Source organism: Petromyzon marinus, unplaced genomic scaffold, assembly GCF_048934315.1.
Source record: "Petromyzon marinus isolate PM22_M1 ecotype Great Lakes invasive population unplaced genomic scaffold, UKy_Petmar_22M1.pri1.0 PM_Scaffold_302, whole genome shotgun sequence".
In the NCBI taxonomy this organism is placed as follows: Eukaryota; Metazoa; Chordata; class Hyperoartia; order Petromyzontiformes; family Petromyzontidae; genus Petromyzon; species Petromyzon marinus.
This window is the reverse complement of record NW_027423283.1, coordinates 84,717-99,120: the sequence shown is the minus strand read 5'-3', so window position 1 is coordinate 99,120 and position 14,404 is coordinate 84,717. Positions and strand designations below refer to the sequence as shown.

At 56.9% G+C, this 14,404-nt stretch overlaps 1 protein-coding gene across 1 annotated transcript in view; it reads left to right on the top strand.

Annotated features, from left to right (window-relative positions):
* Positions 1-1,792: 1,792 nt before the first annotated feature.
* LOC142923148 (uncharacterized) overlaps positions 1,793-14,404 on the top strand; it is a 28,523-nt gene continuing 15,911 nt past the window's right edge. The window contains exons 1-3 of the mRNA XM_076064078.1: positions 1,793-2,044; positions 3,703-3,888; positions 5,831-5,889. Of these exons, the coding sequence (XP_075920193.1) occupies positions 2,011-2,044; positions 3,703-3,888; positions 5,831-5,889 (279 nt within the window). The 5' untranslated portion in view covers positions 1,793-2,010. The remainder of the gene's footprint in view (positions 2,045-3,702; positions 3,889-5,830; positions 5,890-14,404) is intronic.

Genomic DNA, 14,404 nt, shown 5'->3' with positions numbered 1-14,404 from the left:
TTTAGAAGGACTAGTCCGTCTATGTTCTGAAAAGAGGAGGGGGGGAGACGAAAAATAATGTACGCTGTCTGAAAGCCACCGTAAGCGTGAACAATCAATTAAGACCTGAAATGGTTTATCAAATCCTTCCAATGATTGCTAAGCCCAGAATCCATCTTCTCAGTTGAAATTGTCTCTGTGTTTGTATGTGTGGATAGCCTCATGAACGAATCTCTCATGGTAACCGTAAGTGTGAACAATCAATTAAGACCTGAAATGGTTTATCAAATCCTTCCAATGATTGCTAAGCCCAGAATCCATCTTCTCAGTTGAAATTGTCTCTGTGCTTGTATAGGGTGGATAGCCTCATGAACGAATCTCTCATGGTAGCCAGATGGCTTACAAAGAACCTCTGTCTTGGAGAAGTCAATGTCATGTGAGCCTACTGAATTATAACAATGATCAATCAATTAAGACCTGAAATGGTTTATCAAATCCTTCCAATGATTGCTAAGCCCAGAATCCATCTTCTCAGTTAAAATTGTCTCTGTGCTTGTATATGGTGGATAGCCTCATGAACGAATCTCTCATGGTAGCCAGATGGCTTACAAAGAACCTCTGTCTTGGAGAAGTCAATGTCATGTGAGCCTACTGAATTATAACAATGATCAATCAATTAAGACCTGAAATGGTTTATCAAATCCTTCCAATGATTGCTAAGCCCAGAATCCATCTTCTCGGTTTAAATTGTCTCTGTGCTTGTATATGCGGATAGCCTCATGAACGATTCTCTCAAGGTAACCGTAAGTGTGAACAATCAATTAAGACCTGAAATGGTTTATCAAATCCTTCCAATGATTGCTGAGATAGAATCCATCTTCTCGGTTGAAATTGTCTCTGTGCTTGTATATGCAAATCAACACACCTGAAGACAACCGTTTGTGTTATGGTCGAAACGTCGTGAGAATTTTTTAAATATTGTTTTATATATATTTTTTCTTATTTTGTTGTTTCCCTTCCAACGTGGTGACTTTACCGAAAAAACTAAGAATATGAACAACAACATCAACAACCACAAGACAACTAAGATTTAGGCCATCAGTGTCTTAACTCCGTACTACAATAAACACACAAAAACACCGTTTTCGAAATCACCAAAATAAAAGCCGTCAATGCAATGTTAACAGTGATCGCAGGGACGGTGTGACCGAGATTTTAACAATAAACCACGTTAATAAATTATAACACCAAAAAATCCAGAGCCATATTTTAGGCCACTGAATTAGCAGTGGCAGCTAAAGGGGGGGTTGTACAACTCCTTCACCTGATGAAGGCCGCTTGTGTTGTGGCCGAAACGTCGTGATTTTTTTGTTGTTGTAATATTTTTTTGTTGTTGTTTAAACTGCGCGGTGACTTTTACCGAACGATGACGTCACCTACAAAGAGAAAACGCACCAGCGCGGTGACGTCACTTGCGGCACCCAATTGTGGAAACGACGATGTCGTCACCGCGTAAACCTCCCCCCCCGGCGCGGTGACGTCACCACGTCACGCGGCGCCGAGTTCGGTAAGCAGCTGTGACGTCCCCGCGTCGTTTTTTATGCGTTGACGTCGTCTCGATGGTTGTTTACGCGGTGACGTCACCACGCTGGCCTTTCCGCGGTGACGCCATAGTCCTCACGACAGCCTCGTATTTACAAATAAAGGCGACGTCGTCTCGTCAAAACCTACGCGGTCTGACGTCACCCCCACCACCCGCGCGCTCTCGCGCGTCTGACGTCACTCGTGCGCATTACAACACCGGCCGCTCATTGGCTAAGCGGGGGGGGGGTGGGTGACGTCACTACTAATTTGATTTTTTTTCCCGCGTAAACAGAACGCCGCGAAATCAAATTCGGTTGCGTCTGAAGTGAGGGGATCGTCCAGATTGAGATAGTAAAATAAAATAAAAACATCTACGTCAATGTTCTCGAGTTCTAACTCAGTTAACAGCCGACGGTGATTTAATTAGACTCGCCCAGCGCCGCGGAGATGCCTGCAAAGCGCAACTGGACCGAGGATCCTGGTAAAGCCTCACCTAGGCCTCACTCCCCCCCCCCCCTTAGAGTTCAATGTTAAAGTCCGGTGGCTCCCATAGCGCTTCAGTGTTAATCGCTGAGACTCACAGAGCCAGACTGAGGCTCCCAGAGCCAGACTAAGGCTCCCACAGGGTTCAGTGTTAATCGCTGAGGCTCACAGAGCCAGACTGAGGCTCCCAGAGCCAGACTAAGGCTCCCCTAGGGCTCTGTGTTAATCGCTGAGGCTCACAGAGCCACACTCACAGAGCCAGACTAAGGCTCCCACAGGGTTCAGTGTTAATCACTGAGACTCAGAGCCAGACTAAGGCTCCCACAGGGTTCAGTGTTAATCACTGAGACTCATAGAGCCAGACTAAGGCTCACTCCCACAGGGTTCAGTGTTAATCACTGAGACTCACAGAGCCAGACTAAGGCTCCCACAGGGTTCAGTGTTAATCGCTGAGGCTCAGAGAGCCAGACTGAGGCTCCCCTAGGGCTCAGTGTTAATCACTGAGACTCACAGAGCCAGACTAAGGCTCCCACAGGGTTCAGTGTTAATTACTGAGGCTCACAGAGCCAGACTAAGGCTCCCACAGGGTTCAGTGTTAATTAGTGAGGCTCACAGAGCCAGACTAAGGCTCCCACAGGGTTCAGTGTTAATCACTGAGACTCACAGAGCCAGACTAAGGCTCCAACAGGGTTCAGTGTTAATCGCTGAGACTCAGAGAGCCAGACTAAGGCTCCAACAGGGTTCAGTGTTAATCACTGAGACTCACAGAGCCAGACTAAGGCTCCCACAGGGTTCAGTGTTAATCACTGAGACTCACAGAGCCAGACTAAGGCTCCCACAGGGTTCAGTGTTAATCACCGAGGCTCACAGAGCCAGACTAAGGCTCACTCCCATAGGGTTCAGTGTTAATCACTGAGACTCACAGAGCCAGACTAAGGCTCCCACAGGGTTCAGTGTTAATCACTGAGGCTCACAGAGCCAGACTGAGGCTCCCACAGGGTTCAGTGTCAATCACTGAGACTCACAGAGCCAGACTAAGGCTCCCACCGGGTTCAGTGTTAATCACTGAGGCACACAGAGCCAGACTAAGGCTCCCACAGGGTTCAGTGTTAATCACTGAGACTCACAGAGCCAGACTAAGGCTCCCACAGGGTTCAGTGTTAATCACTGAGGCTCACAGAGGCAGACTAAGGCTCCCACAGGGTTCAGTGTTAATCACTGAGGCTCACAGAGCCAGACTAAGGCTCCCGCAGGGTTCAGTGTTAATCACTGAGGCTCACAGAGCCAGACTAAGGCTCCCACAGGGTTCAGTGTTAATCACTGAGGCTCACAGAGGCAGACTAAGGCTCCCACAGGGTTCAGTGTTAATCACTGAGGCTCACAGAGCCAGACTAAGGCTCCCGCAGGGTTCAGTGTTAATCACTGAGGCTCACAGAGCCAGACTAAGGCTCCCACAGGGTTCAGTGTTAATCACTGAGGCTCACAGAGCCAGACTAAGGCTCCCACAGGGTTCAGTGTTAATCACTGAGGCTCACAGAGCCAGACTAAGGCTCCCACAGGGTTCAGTGTTAATCACTGAGACTCACAGAGCCAGACTAAGGCTCCCTCCCCTGTGCCCCCCCCGTGCCCCCCCCCCCTGTGCCCCCCCCCCCCCAGCGGGGTGTCTGCCCCCACCACCACCACCGTCATCATCAACGTCATCATCAACGTCATCATCATCAACGTCATCAACGTCATCATCGTCATCATCATCGTTGCTGTTCCCCCGCCTGCGAGCGGTGCTGGGAGCTCTGGAGAGCGACACTCGGAGCCTGCAGCAGCAGCTGCAGGGGCGGGGGAACGGTACCCCCCACCTACCCACCTACCTAGCCCCCTACCTACCTAGCCCCCTACCTACCTACCTAGCCCCCTACCTAGCCCCTACCTACCTACCTAGCCCCCTACCTAGCCCCCTACCTAGCCCCCTACCTAGCCCCCTACCTACCTACCTAGCCCCCTACCTACCTAGCCCCCTACCTAGCCCCCTACCTACCTACCTAGCCCCCTACCTAGCCCCCTACCTACCTAGCCCCCTACCTACCTAGCCCCCTACCTACCTACCTAGCCCCCTACCTACCTAGCCCCCTACCTACCTAGCCCCCCACCTACCTACCTACCTAGCCCCCACCTACCTACCTAGCCCCCACCTACCTACCTAGCCCCCTACCTACCTACCTAGCCCCCTACCTACCTACCTAGCCCCCTACCTACCTAGCCCCCTACCTACCTAGCCCCCTACCTACTTAGCCCCCTACCTACCTACCTAGCCCCTACCTACCTAGCCCCTACCTAGCTAGCCCTCTACCTACCTACCTAGCCCTCTACCTACCTACCTAGCCCCCACCTACCTACCTAGCCCCCACCTACCTACCTAGCCCCCTACCTACCTAGCCCCCTACCTACCTAGCCCCCTACCTACCTAGCCCTCTACCTACCTACCTAGCCCCTACCTACCTAGCCCCTATCCTAGCTAGCCCTCTACCTACCTACCTAGCCCTCTACCTACCTACCTAGCCCCCACCTACCTACCTAGCCCCCACCTACCTACCTAGCCCCCTACCTACCTAGCCCCCTACCTACCTAGCCCCCTACCTACCTACCTAGCCCCCTACCTACCTAGCCCCCTACCTACCTAGCCCCCCACCTACCTACCTACCTAGCCCCCACCTACCTACCTAGCCCCCACCTACCTACCTAGCCCCCTACCTACCTACCTAGCCCCCTACCTACCTACCTAGCCCCCTACCTACCTAGCCCCCTACCTACCTAGCCCCCTACCTACTTAGCCCCCTACCTACCTACCTAGCCCCTACCTACCTAGCCCCTACCTAGCTAGCCCTCTACCTACCTACCTAGCCCTCTACCTACCTACCTAGCCCCCACCTACCTACCTAGCCCCCACCTACCTACCTAGCCCCCTACCTACCTAGCCCCCTACCTACCTAGCCCCCTACCTACCTAGCCCTCTACCTACCTACCTAGCCCCTACCTACCTAGCCCCTATCCTAGCTAGCCCTCTACCTACCTACCTAGCCCTCTACCTACCTACCTAGCCCCCACCTACCTACCTAGCCCCCACCTACCTACCTAGCCCCCTACCTACCTAGCCCCCTACCTACCTAGCCCCCTACCTACCTAGCCCTCTACCTACCTACCTAGCCCCTACCTACCTAGCCCCTACCTAGCTAGCCCTCTACCTACCTACCTAGCCCTCTACCTACCTACCTAGCCCCCTACCTACCTACCTAGCCCCCTACCTACCTAGCCCCCTACCTACCTAGCCCCCTACCTACCTAGCCCCCTACCTACCTACCTAGCCCCCACCCACCTACCTACCTAGCCCCCTACCTACCTACCTAGCCCCCCGTCTACCTCCTTGTGGTGGTGGTTGTGGTGGTGGTGGTTGTTGTGGTGGTGGTGGTTGTTGTGGTGATTGTGGTTTTGGTTGTTGTGGTGGTTGTGGTTGTGGTGGTTGTGATGGTTGTGATGGTTGTGGTGATTGTGGTTTTGGTGGTGGTTGTGGTTGTGGTGGTTGTGGTGATTATGGTTGTGGTGGTGGTTGTGGTGATTGTGGTGGTTGTGCTTGTGGTGGTGGTTGTGGTGATTGTGCTTGTGGTGGTTGTGCTTGTGGTGGTTGTGGTGATTGTGGTGATTGTGGTGGTTGTGCTTGTGGTTGTGGTGATTGTGGTGGTTGTGGTGATTGTGGTTGTGGTGATTGTGGTGATTGTGGTGGTTGTGCTTGTAGATAAGCGTGGAGCAGCAGAGTCTCTCACTCAACTCCTCGCTGAACTCCGAAACATCAAGGTGACTTCTCTCTCTCCGTGTCTCTCTCTCCGTGTCTCTCTCTCCCCGTGTCTCTCTCTCTCTATGTCTCTCTCTCTCTTTCCGTGTCTCTCTCTCCGTGTCTCTCTCCCCGTGTCTCTCTCTCCCCGTGTCTCTCTCTCCCCGTGTCTCTCTCTCTCCGTGTCTCTCTCTCTCTCCGTGTCTCTCTCTCTATGTCTCTCTCTCTCTCTTTCCGTGTCTCTCTCTCTCTCCGTGTCTCTCTCTCCGTGTCTCTCTCCCCGTGTCTCTCTCTCTCCGTGTCTCTCTCTCCCCGTGTCTCTCTCCCCGTGTCTCTCTCTGTCTCCGTGTCTCTCTCCCCGTGTCTCTCTCTCCGTGTCTCTCTCTCCGTGTCTCTCTCTCTTCCCGTGTCTCTCTCTCTCTCTCCGTGTCTCTCTCTCCCTGTGTCTCTCTCTCTCTCCGTGTCTCTCTCTCTCCGTGTCTCTCTCTCCTCGTGTCTCTCTCTCTCCGTGTCTCTCTCCCCGTGTCTCTCTCTCTCCGTGTCTCTCCCTCCCCGTGTCTCTCTCTCTCTCCCCGTGTCTCTCTCTCTCTGTGTCTCTCTCCCCATGTGTCTCTCTCTCCGTGTCTCTCTCTCTCTCCGTGTCTCTCTCTCCCCGTGTCTCTCTCTCTCTCCGTGTCTCTCTCTCCCAGTGTCTCTCTCTCCCCGTGTCTCTCTCTCTCCCTGTGTCTCTCTCTCTCCCCGTGTCTCTCTCTCTCCGTGTCTCTCTCTCTCTCCGTGTCTCTCTCTCCCCGTGTCTCTCTCCCCGTGTCTCTCTCTCTTCCTGTGTCTCTCTCCCCCCGTGTCTCTCTCTCCGTGTCTCTCTATCTCCCTGTGTCTCTCTCCCCGTCTCTCTCTCTCTCTCTCCGTGTCTCTCTCCCTGTGTCTCTCTCTCCGTGTCTCTCTCTCCATGTCTCTCTCCCCCCGTGTCTCTCTCTCCCCGTGTCTCTCTCTCTCTCCCCGTGTCTCTCTCCCCGTGTCTCTCTCCCCGTGTCTCTCTCCCCGTGTCTTTCTCTCTCCGTGTCTCTCTCTCCGTGTCTCTCTCTCTCCGTGTCTCTCTCTCCCCGTGTCTCTCTCCCCGTGTCTCTCTCCCCGTGTCTCTCTCCCCGTGTCTCTCTCTCTCCGTGTCTCTCTCTCCCTGTGTCTCTCCCCCCGTGTCTCCCTCTCCGTCTCTCTCTCTCCCCGTGTCTCTCTCCCCGTGTCTCTCTCTCTCCGTGTATCTCTCTCCCCGTGTCTCTCTCTCCGTGTCTCTCTCCCCGTGTCTCTCTCTCCCCGTGTCTCTCTCTCCCAGTGTGTCTCTCTCTCCCCGTGTGTCTCTCTCTCCCCGTGTGTCTCTCTCTCCGTGTCTCTCTCTCTCCGTGTATCTCTCTCCCCGTGTCTCTCTCCCCCGTGTCTCTCTCTCCGTGTCTCTCTCTCCCCGTGTCTCTCTCTCTCCATGTCTCTCTCTCTCCCCGTGTCTCTTTCTCTCCCCGTGTCTCTCTCTCCCCGTGTCTCTCTCCCCCCGTGTCTCTCCCCCCGTGTCTGTCTCTCCCCGTGTCTCTCTCTCTCCCCGTGTCTCTCTCTCCCCGTGTCTCTCTCTCTCTCTCTCCGTGTCTCTCTCCCCGTGTCTCTCTCCCCGTGTCTCTCTCTCCGTGTCTCTCTCTCTCTCCGTGTCTCTCTCCCCGTGTCTCTCTCTTTCCGTGTCTCTCTCCCCGTGTGTCTCTCTCTCCGTGTCTCTCTCTCTCTCATCGTGTCTCTCTATCCGTGTCTCTCTCTCCCCGTGTCTCTCTCTCCGTGTCTCTCTCTCCGTGTCTCTCTCCCCGTGTCTCTCTCCCCGTGTCTCTCTCTCTCCGTGTCTCTCCCTCCCCGTGTCTCTCTCTCTCTCCCCGTGTCTCTCTCTCTCTGTGTCTCTCTCCCCGTGTGTCTCTCTCTCCGTGTCTCTCTCTCTCCCCGTGTCTCTCTCCCCCGTGTCTCTCTCTCCGTGTCTCTCTCTCCCCGTGTCTCTCTCTCTCCATGTCTCTCTCTCTCCCCGTGTCTCTTTCTCTCCCCGTGTCTCTCTCTCCCCGTGTCTCTCTCCCCCCGTGTCTCTCCCCCCGTGTCTGTCTCTCCCCGTGTCTCTCTCTCTCCCCGTGTCTCTCTCTCCCCGTGTCTCTCTCTCTCTCTCTCCGTGTCTCTCTCCCCGTGTCTCTCTCCCCGTGTCTCTCTCTCCGTGTCTCTCTCTCTCTCCGTGTCTCTCTCCCCGTGTCTCTCTCTTTCCGTGTCTCTCTCCCCGTGTGTCTCTCTCTCCGTGTCTCTCTCTCTCTCATCGTGTCTCTCTATCCGTGTCTCTCTCTCCCCGTGTCTCTCTCTCCGTGTCTCTCTCTCCGTGTCTCTCTCCCCGTGTCTCTCTCCCCGTGTCTCTCTCTCTCCGTGTCTCTCCCTCCCCGTGTCTCTCTCTCTCTCCCCGTGTCTCTCTCTCTCTGTGTCTCTCTCCCCGTGTGTCTCTCTCTCCGTGTCTCTCTCTCTCTCCGTGTCTCTCTCTCCCCGTGTCTCTCTCTCTCTCCGTGTCTCTCTCTCCCAGTGTCTCTCTCTCCCCGTGTCTCTCTCTCCCTGTGTCTCTCTCTCTCCCCGTGTCTCTCTCTCTCTCCGTGTCTCTCTCTCTCTCCGTGTCTCTCTCTCCCCGTGTCTCTCTCCCCGTGTCTCTCTCTCTTCCTGTGTCTCTCTCCCCCCGTGTCTCTCTCTCCGTGTCTCTCTATCTCCCTGTCTCTCTCCCCGTGTCTCTCTCTCTCTCTCCGTGTCTCTCTCCCTGTGTCTCTCTCTCCGTGTCTCTCTCTCCATGTCTCTCTCTCCCCGTGTCTCTCTCTCCCCGTGTCTCTCTCTCTCCCCGTGTCTGTGTCTCTCTCCCATGTCTCTCTCCCCGTGTCTCTCTCCCCGTGTCTCTCTCTCTCCGTGTCTCGCTCTCCGTGTCTCTCTCTCCCCGTGTCTCTCTCCCCGTGTCTCTCTCTCTCCGTGTCTCTCTCTCCCCGTGTCTCTCTCTCCGTGTCTCTCTCTCCCCGTGTCTCTCTCTCCCCGTGTCTCTCTCTCCCAGTGTGTCTCTCTCTCCCCGTGTGTCTCTCTCTCCCCGTGTGTCTCTCTCTCCGTGTCTCTCTATCACCGTGTCTCTCTCCCCCGTGTCTCTCTCTCCGTGTCTCTCTCTCCCCGTGTCTCTCTCTCTCCATGTCTCTCTCTCTCCCCGTGTCTCTCTCTCTCCCCGTGTCTCTCTCTCCCCGTGTCTCTCTCCCCCCGTGTCTCTCCCCCCGTGTCTCTCTCTCCCCGTGTCTCTCTCTCTCCCCGTGTCTCTCTCTCCCCGTGTCTCTCTCTCTCCGTGTCTCTCTCCCCGTGTCTCTCTCCCCGTGTCTCTCTCCCCGTGTCTCTCTCTCTCTCCGTGTCTCTCTCCCCGTGTCTCTCTCTTTCCGTGTCTCTCTCCCCGTGTGTCTCTCTCTCCGTGTCTCTCTCTCTCATCGTGTCTCTCTATCCGTGTCTCTCTCTCCCCGTGTCTCTCTCTCCGTGTCTCTCTCTCCGTGTCTCTCTCCCCGTGTCTCTCTCCCCGTGTCTCTCTCTCTCCGTGTCTCTCTCTCCGTGTCTCTCTCTCTATGTCTCTCTCTCTTTCCGTGTCTCTCTCTCTCCGTGTCTCTCTCTCCGTGCCTCTCTCTCTCTCCCCGTGTCTCTCTCTCTCTCTCCGTGTCTCTCTCTGTCTCCGTGTCTCTCTCCCCGTGTCTCTCTCTCCGTGTCTCTCTCTCTTCCCGTGTCTCTCTCTCTCTCCGTGTCTCTCTCTCCCCGTGTCTCTCTCTCTCCGTGTCTCTCTCTCTCTCCGTGTCTCTCTCTCTCTCCATGTCTCTCTCCCCGTGTCTCTCTCTCTCTCCATGTCTCTCTCTCTCCGTGTCTCTCTCTCCCCGTGTCTCTCTCTCTCCGTGTCTCTCTCCCCGTGTCTCTCTCTCTCCATGTCTCTCCCTCCCCGTGTCTCTCTCTCTCTCCCCGTGTCTCTCTCTCTCTGTGTCTCTCTCCCCGTGTCTCTCTCTCTCCCTGTGTCTCTCTCTCTCCCCGTGTCTCTCTCTCCGTGTCTCTCTCTCTCCGTGTCTCTCTCTCCCCGTGTCTCTCTCCCCGTGTCTCTCTCTCTTTCTGTGTCTCTCTCCCCCCGTGTCTCTCTCTCCGTGTCTCTCTATCTCCCTGTGTCTCTCTCCCCGTGTCTCTCTCTCTCTCTCTCTCTCCGTGTCTCTCTCCCCGTGTCTCTCTCTCCGTGTCTCTCTCTCCATGTCTCTCTCGCCCCGTGTCTCTCTCTCCCTGTGTCTCTCTCTCTCCCCGTGTCTCTCTCCCCGTGTCTCTCTCCCCGTGTCTCTCTCTCTCTCTCCGTGTCTCTCTCTCTCCGTGTCTCTCTCTCTCCGTGTCTCTCTCCCCGTGTCTCTCTCCCCGTGTCTCTCTCCCCGTGTCTCTCTCCCCGTGTCTCTCTCTCCCCGTGTCTCTCTCTCCGTGTCTCTCTCTCCCCGTGTCTCTCTCTCCCCGTGTCTCTCTCTCTCCGTGTCTCTCTCCCCGTGTCTCTCTCCCCGTGTCTCTCTCCCCGTGTCTCTCTCCCCGTGTCTCTCTCTCCCCGTGTCTCTCTCCCCGTGTCTCTCTCCCCGTGTCTCTCTCCCCGTGTCTCTCTCTCCCCGTGTCCCTTCCTCCCCATATCTCTCCCCGTGTCTCTCTCTCCCCGTGTCTCTCTCTCCGTATCTCTCTCTCCCAGTGTCTCTCTCCCAGTGTCTCTCTCTCTCCCCGTGTCTCTCTCTCCCCGTGTCTCTCTCTCCCAGTGTGTCTCTCTCCCCGTGTGTCTCTCTCCCCGTGTGTCTCTCTCCCCATGTGTCTCTCCCTGTCTCCCGCTGTGTCTCTCTCTCTTTCCCCGTGTCTCTCTCCCCGTGTGTCTCTCTCCCCATGTCTCTCCCCATGTCTCTCTCCCCGTGTCTCTCTCCCCGTGTGTCTCTCCCCATGTCTCTCCCCATGTCTCTCCCCATGTCTCTCTCTCCCCGTGTGTCTCTCTGTCTCTCTCCCCATGTCTCTCTCCCCGTGTAACTCTCCCTGCCACTCCCCGTGTCTCTCTCCCCATGTCTCTCTCTCCCCGTGTGTCTCTCTCCCCGTGTGTCTCTCTCCCCATGTCTCTCTCTCTCCGTGTGTCTCTCTGTCTCTCTCCCCATGTCTCTCACTCCCCGTGTCTCTCTCCCTGCCACTCCCCGTGTCTCTCGCCCCCACCCCCCAGGCGACTCTCGCTCCCCGCGTCTCTCTCCCCGTGTCTCTCTCCCCGTGTGTCTCTCTGTCCCTCTCCCCGTGTCTCTCTCCCCGTGTGTCTCTCTGTCCCTCTCCCCGCGTCTCTCTCCCCATGTTTCTCTCCCCGTGTGTCTCTCTCCCCGTGTGTCTCTCTCCCCGCGTCTCTCTGTCTCTCTCCCCGTGTGTCTCTCCCTGTCTCCCGCTGTGTCCCCGTGTCTCTCTCCCCGTGTCTCTCTCCCCGTGTCTCTCTCTCTCCGTGTCTCTCTCTCTCCGTGTCTCTCTCTCTCCGTGTCTCTCTCCCCGTGTCTCTCTCCCCGTGTCTCTCTCCCCGTGTCTCTCTCCCCGTGTCTCTCTCTCCCCGTGTCTCTCTCTCCGTGTCTCTCTCTCCCCGTGTCTCTCTCTCCCCGTGTCTCTCTCCCCGTGTCTCTCTCTCCCCGTGTCCCTTCCTCCCCATATCTCTCCCCGTGTCTCTCTCTCCCCGTGTCTCTCTCTCCGTATCTCTCTCTCCCAGTGTCTCTCTCCCAGTGTCTCTCTCTCTCCCCGTGTCTCTCTCTCCCCGTGTCTCTCTCTCCCAGTGTGTCTCTCTCCCCGTGTGTCTCTCTCCCCGTGTGTCTCTCTCCCCATGTGTCTCTCCCTGTCTCCCGCTGTGTCTCTCTCTCTTTCCCCGTGTCTCTCTCCCCGTGTGTCTCTCTCCCCATGTCTCTCCCCATGTCTCTCTCCCCGTGTCTCTCTCCCCGTGTGTCTCTCCCCATGTCTCTCCCCATGTCTCTCCCCATGTCTCTCTCTCCCCGTGTGTCTCTCTGTCTCTCTCCCCATGTCTCTCTCCCCGTGTAACTCTCCCTGCCACTCCCCGTGTCTCTCTCCCCATGTCTCTCTCTCCCCGTGTGTCTCTCTCCCCGTGTGTCTCTCTCTCCGTGTGTCTCTCTGTCTCTCTCCCCATGTCTCTCACTCCCCGTGTCTCTCTCCCTGCCACTCCCCGTGTCTCTCGCCCCCACCCCCCAGGCGACTCTCGCTCCCCGCGTCTCTCTCCCCGTGTCTCTCTCCCCGTGTGTCTCTCTGTCCCTCTCCCCGTGTCTCTCTCCCCGTGTGTCTCTCTGTCCCTCTCCCCGCGTCTCTCTCCCCATGTTTCTCTCCCCGTGTGTCTCTCTCCCCGTGTGTCTCTCTCCCCGCGTCTCTCTGTCTCTCTCCCCGCGTCTCTCTCCCCGTGTGTCTCTCTCCCCATGTCTCTCTTCCCATGTCTCTCTCCCCGTGTCTCTCTCTCCCCGTGTGACTCTCCCTGCCACTCCCCGTGTCTCTCTCCCCCATCCCCCAGGCGACTCTCTCTCTCTCTCTCCCCATGTGTCTCTCTCCCCGTGTCTCTCTCTCCCCGTGTGTCTCTCTCCCCACCCACCCCCCCAGGCGACTCTCGCTCCCCGCGTCTCTCTCCCCATGTCTCTCTCCCCGTGAGTCTCTCTGTCTCTCTCCCCATGTCTCTCTCCCCGCGTCTCTCTCCCCATGTCTCTCTCCCCGTGTGTCTCTCTCCCCATGTCTCTCTGCCCGTGTGTCTCTCTCCCCATGTCTCTCTCCCCATGTCTCTCTCCCCGTGTGTCTCTCTCCCCATGTCTCTCCCCATGTCTCTCTCTCTCCCCGTGTGACTCTCCCTGCCACTCCCCGTGTCTCTCTCTCCCCCACCCACCCCCCCAGGCGACTCTCTCTCTCTCCGCGTGTGTCTCTCTGTTTCTCTCCCCATGTCTCTCTCTCTCTCCGTGTGTCTCTCTGTCTCTCTCCCCATGTCTCTCACTCCCCGTGTGTCTCTCTCCCCATGTCTCTCCCCATGTCTCTCTCTCTCCCCGTGTGACTCTCCCTGCCACTCCCCGTGTCTCTCTCTCCCCCATTCACCCCCCAGGCGACTCTCTCTCTCTCCGCGTGTCTCTCTGTCTCTCTCCCCATGTCTCTCTCTCTCTCCGTGTGTCTCTCTGTCTCTCTCCCCATGTCTCTCTCTCCCCGTGTGACTCTCCCTGCCACTCCCCGTGTGTCTCTCTCTCCCCCACCCACCCCCCCAGGCGACTCTCTCTCTCCGCGTGTCTCTCTGTCTCTCTCCCCATGTCTCTCTCTCCCCGTGACTCTCTCTGCCACTCCCCGTGTCTCTCTCCCCATGTCTCTCTCTCTCCGTGTGTCTCTCTGTCTCTCTTCCCATGTCTCTCTCTCTCTCCGTGTGTCTCTCTGTCTCTCTCCCCATGTCTCTCTCTCCCCGTGTGACTCTCCCTGCCACTCCCCGTGTGTCTCTCTCCCCCACCCTCCAGGCGACTCTCTCTTCCCGTGTGTCTCTCTGTCTCTCTCCCCATGTCTCTCTCTCCCCGTGACTCTCTCTGCCACTCCCCGTGTCTCTCTCCCCATGTCTCTCTCTCCCCGTGTGTCTCTCTCCCCACCCACCCCCCCAGGCGACTCTCGCTCCCTGCGTCTCTCTCCCCATGTCTCTCTCCCCATGTCTCTCTCTCTCCGTGTGTCTCTCTGTCTCTCTCCCCGTGTGTCTCTCTCCCCGTGTGTCTCTCTCTCCATGTCTCTCACTCCCCGTGTCTCTCTCCCCCACCCCCCAGGCGACTCTCTCTCTCTCCCCATGTCTCTCTCCCCGTGTCTCTCTCCCCGTGTGTCTCTCTCCCCATGTCTCTCTCTCCCCGTGTGACTCTCCCTGCCACTCCCCGTGTCTCTCTCTCCCCCCTTCACCCCCCAGGCGACTCTCTCTCTCCGCGTGTGTCTCTCTGTCTCTCTCCCCGTGTGTCTCTCTGTCTCTCTCCCCATGTCTCTCTCTCCGTATGTCTCTCTGTCTCTCTCCCCATGTCTCTCTCCCCGTGTGTCTCTCTCCCCATGTCTCTCTCTCCCCGTGACTCTCTCTGCCACTCCCCGTGTCTCTCTCCCTATGTCTCTCTCTCCGTGTGTCTCTCTGTCTCTCTCCCCATGTCTCTCTCTCTCCGTGTGTCTCTCTGTCTCTCTCCCCATGTCTCTCTCTCCCCGTGACTCTCTCTGCCACTCCCCGTGTCTCTCTCCCTATGTCTCTCTCTCTCTCCGTGTGTCTCTCTGTCTCTCTCCCCATGTCTCTCTCCCCGTGTGTCTCTCTCCCCATGTCTCTCTCCCCATGTCTCTCTCCCCGTATGTCTCTCTCTCTCCCCGTGTGACTCTTCCTGCCACTCCCCGTGTCTCTCCCCCCCCCACCCCCCAGGCGACTCTCTCTCCCCGTGTGTCTCTCTGTCTCTCTCCCCATGTCTCTCTCCCCGTGTGTCTCTCTCCCCATGT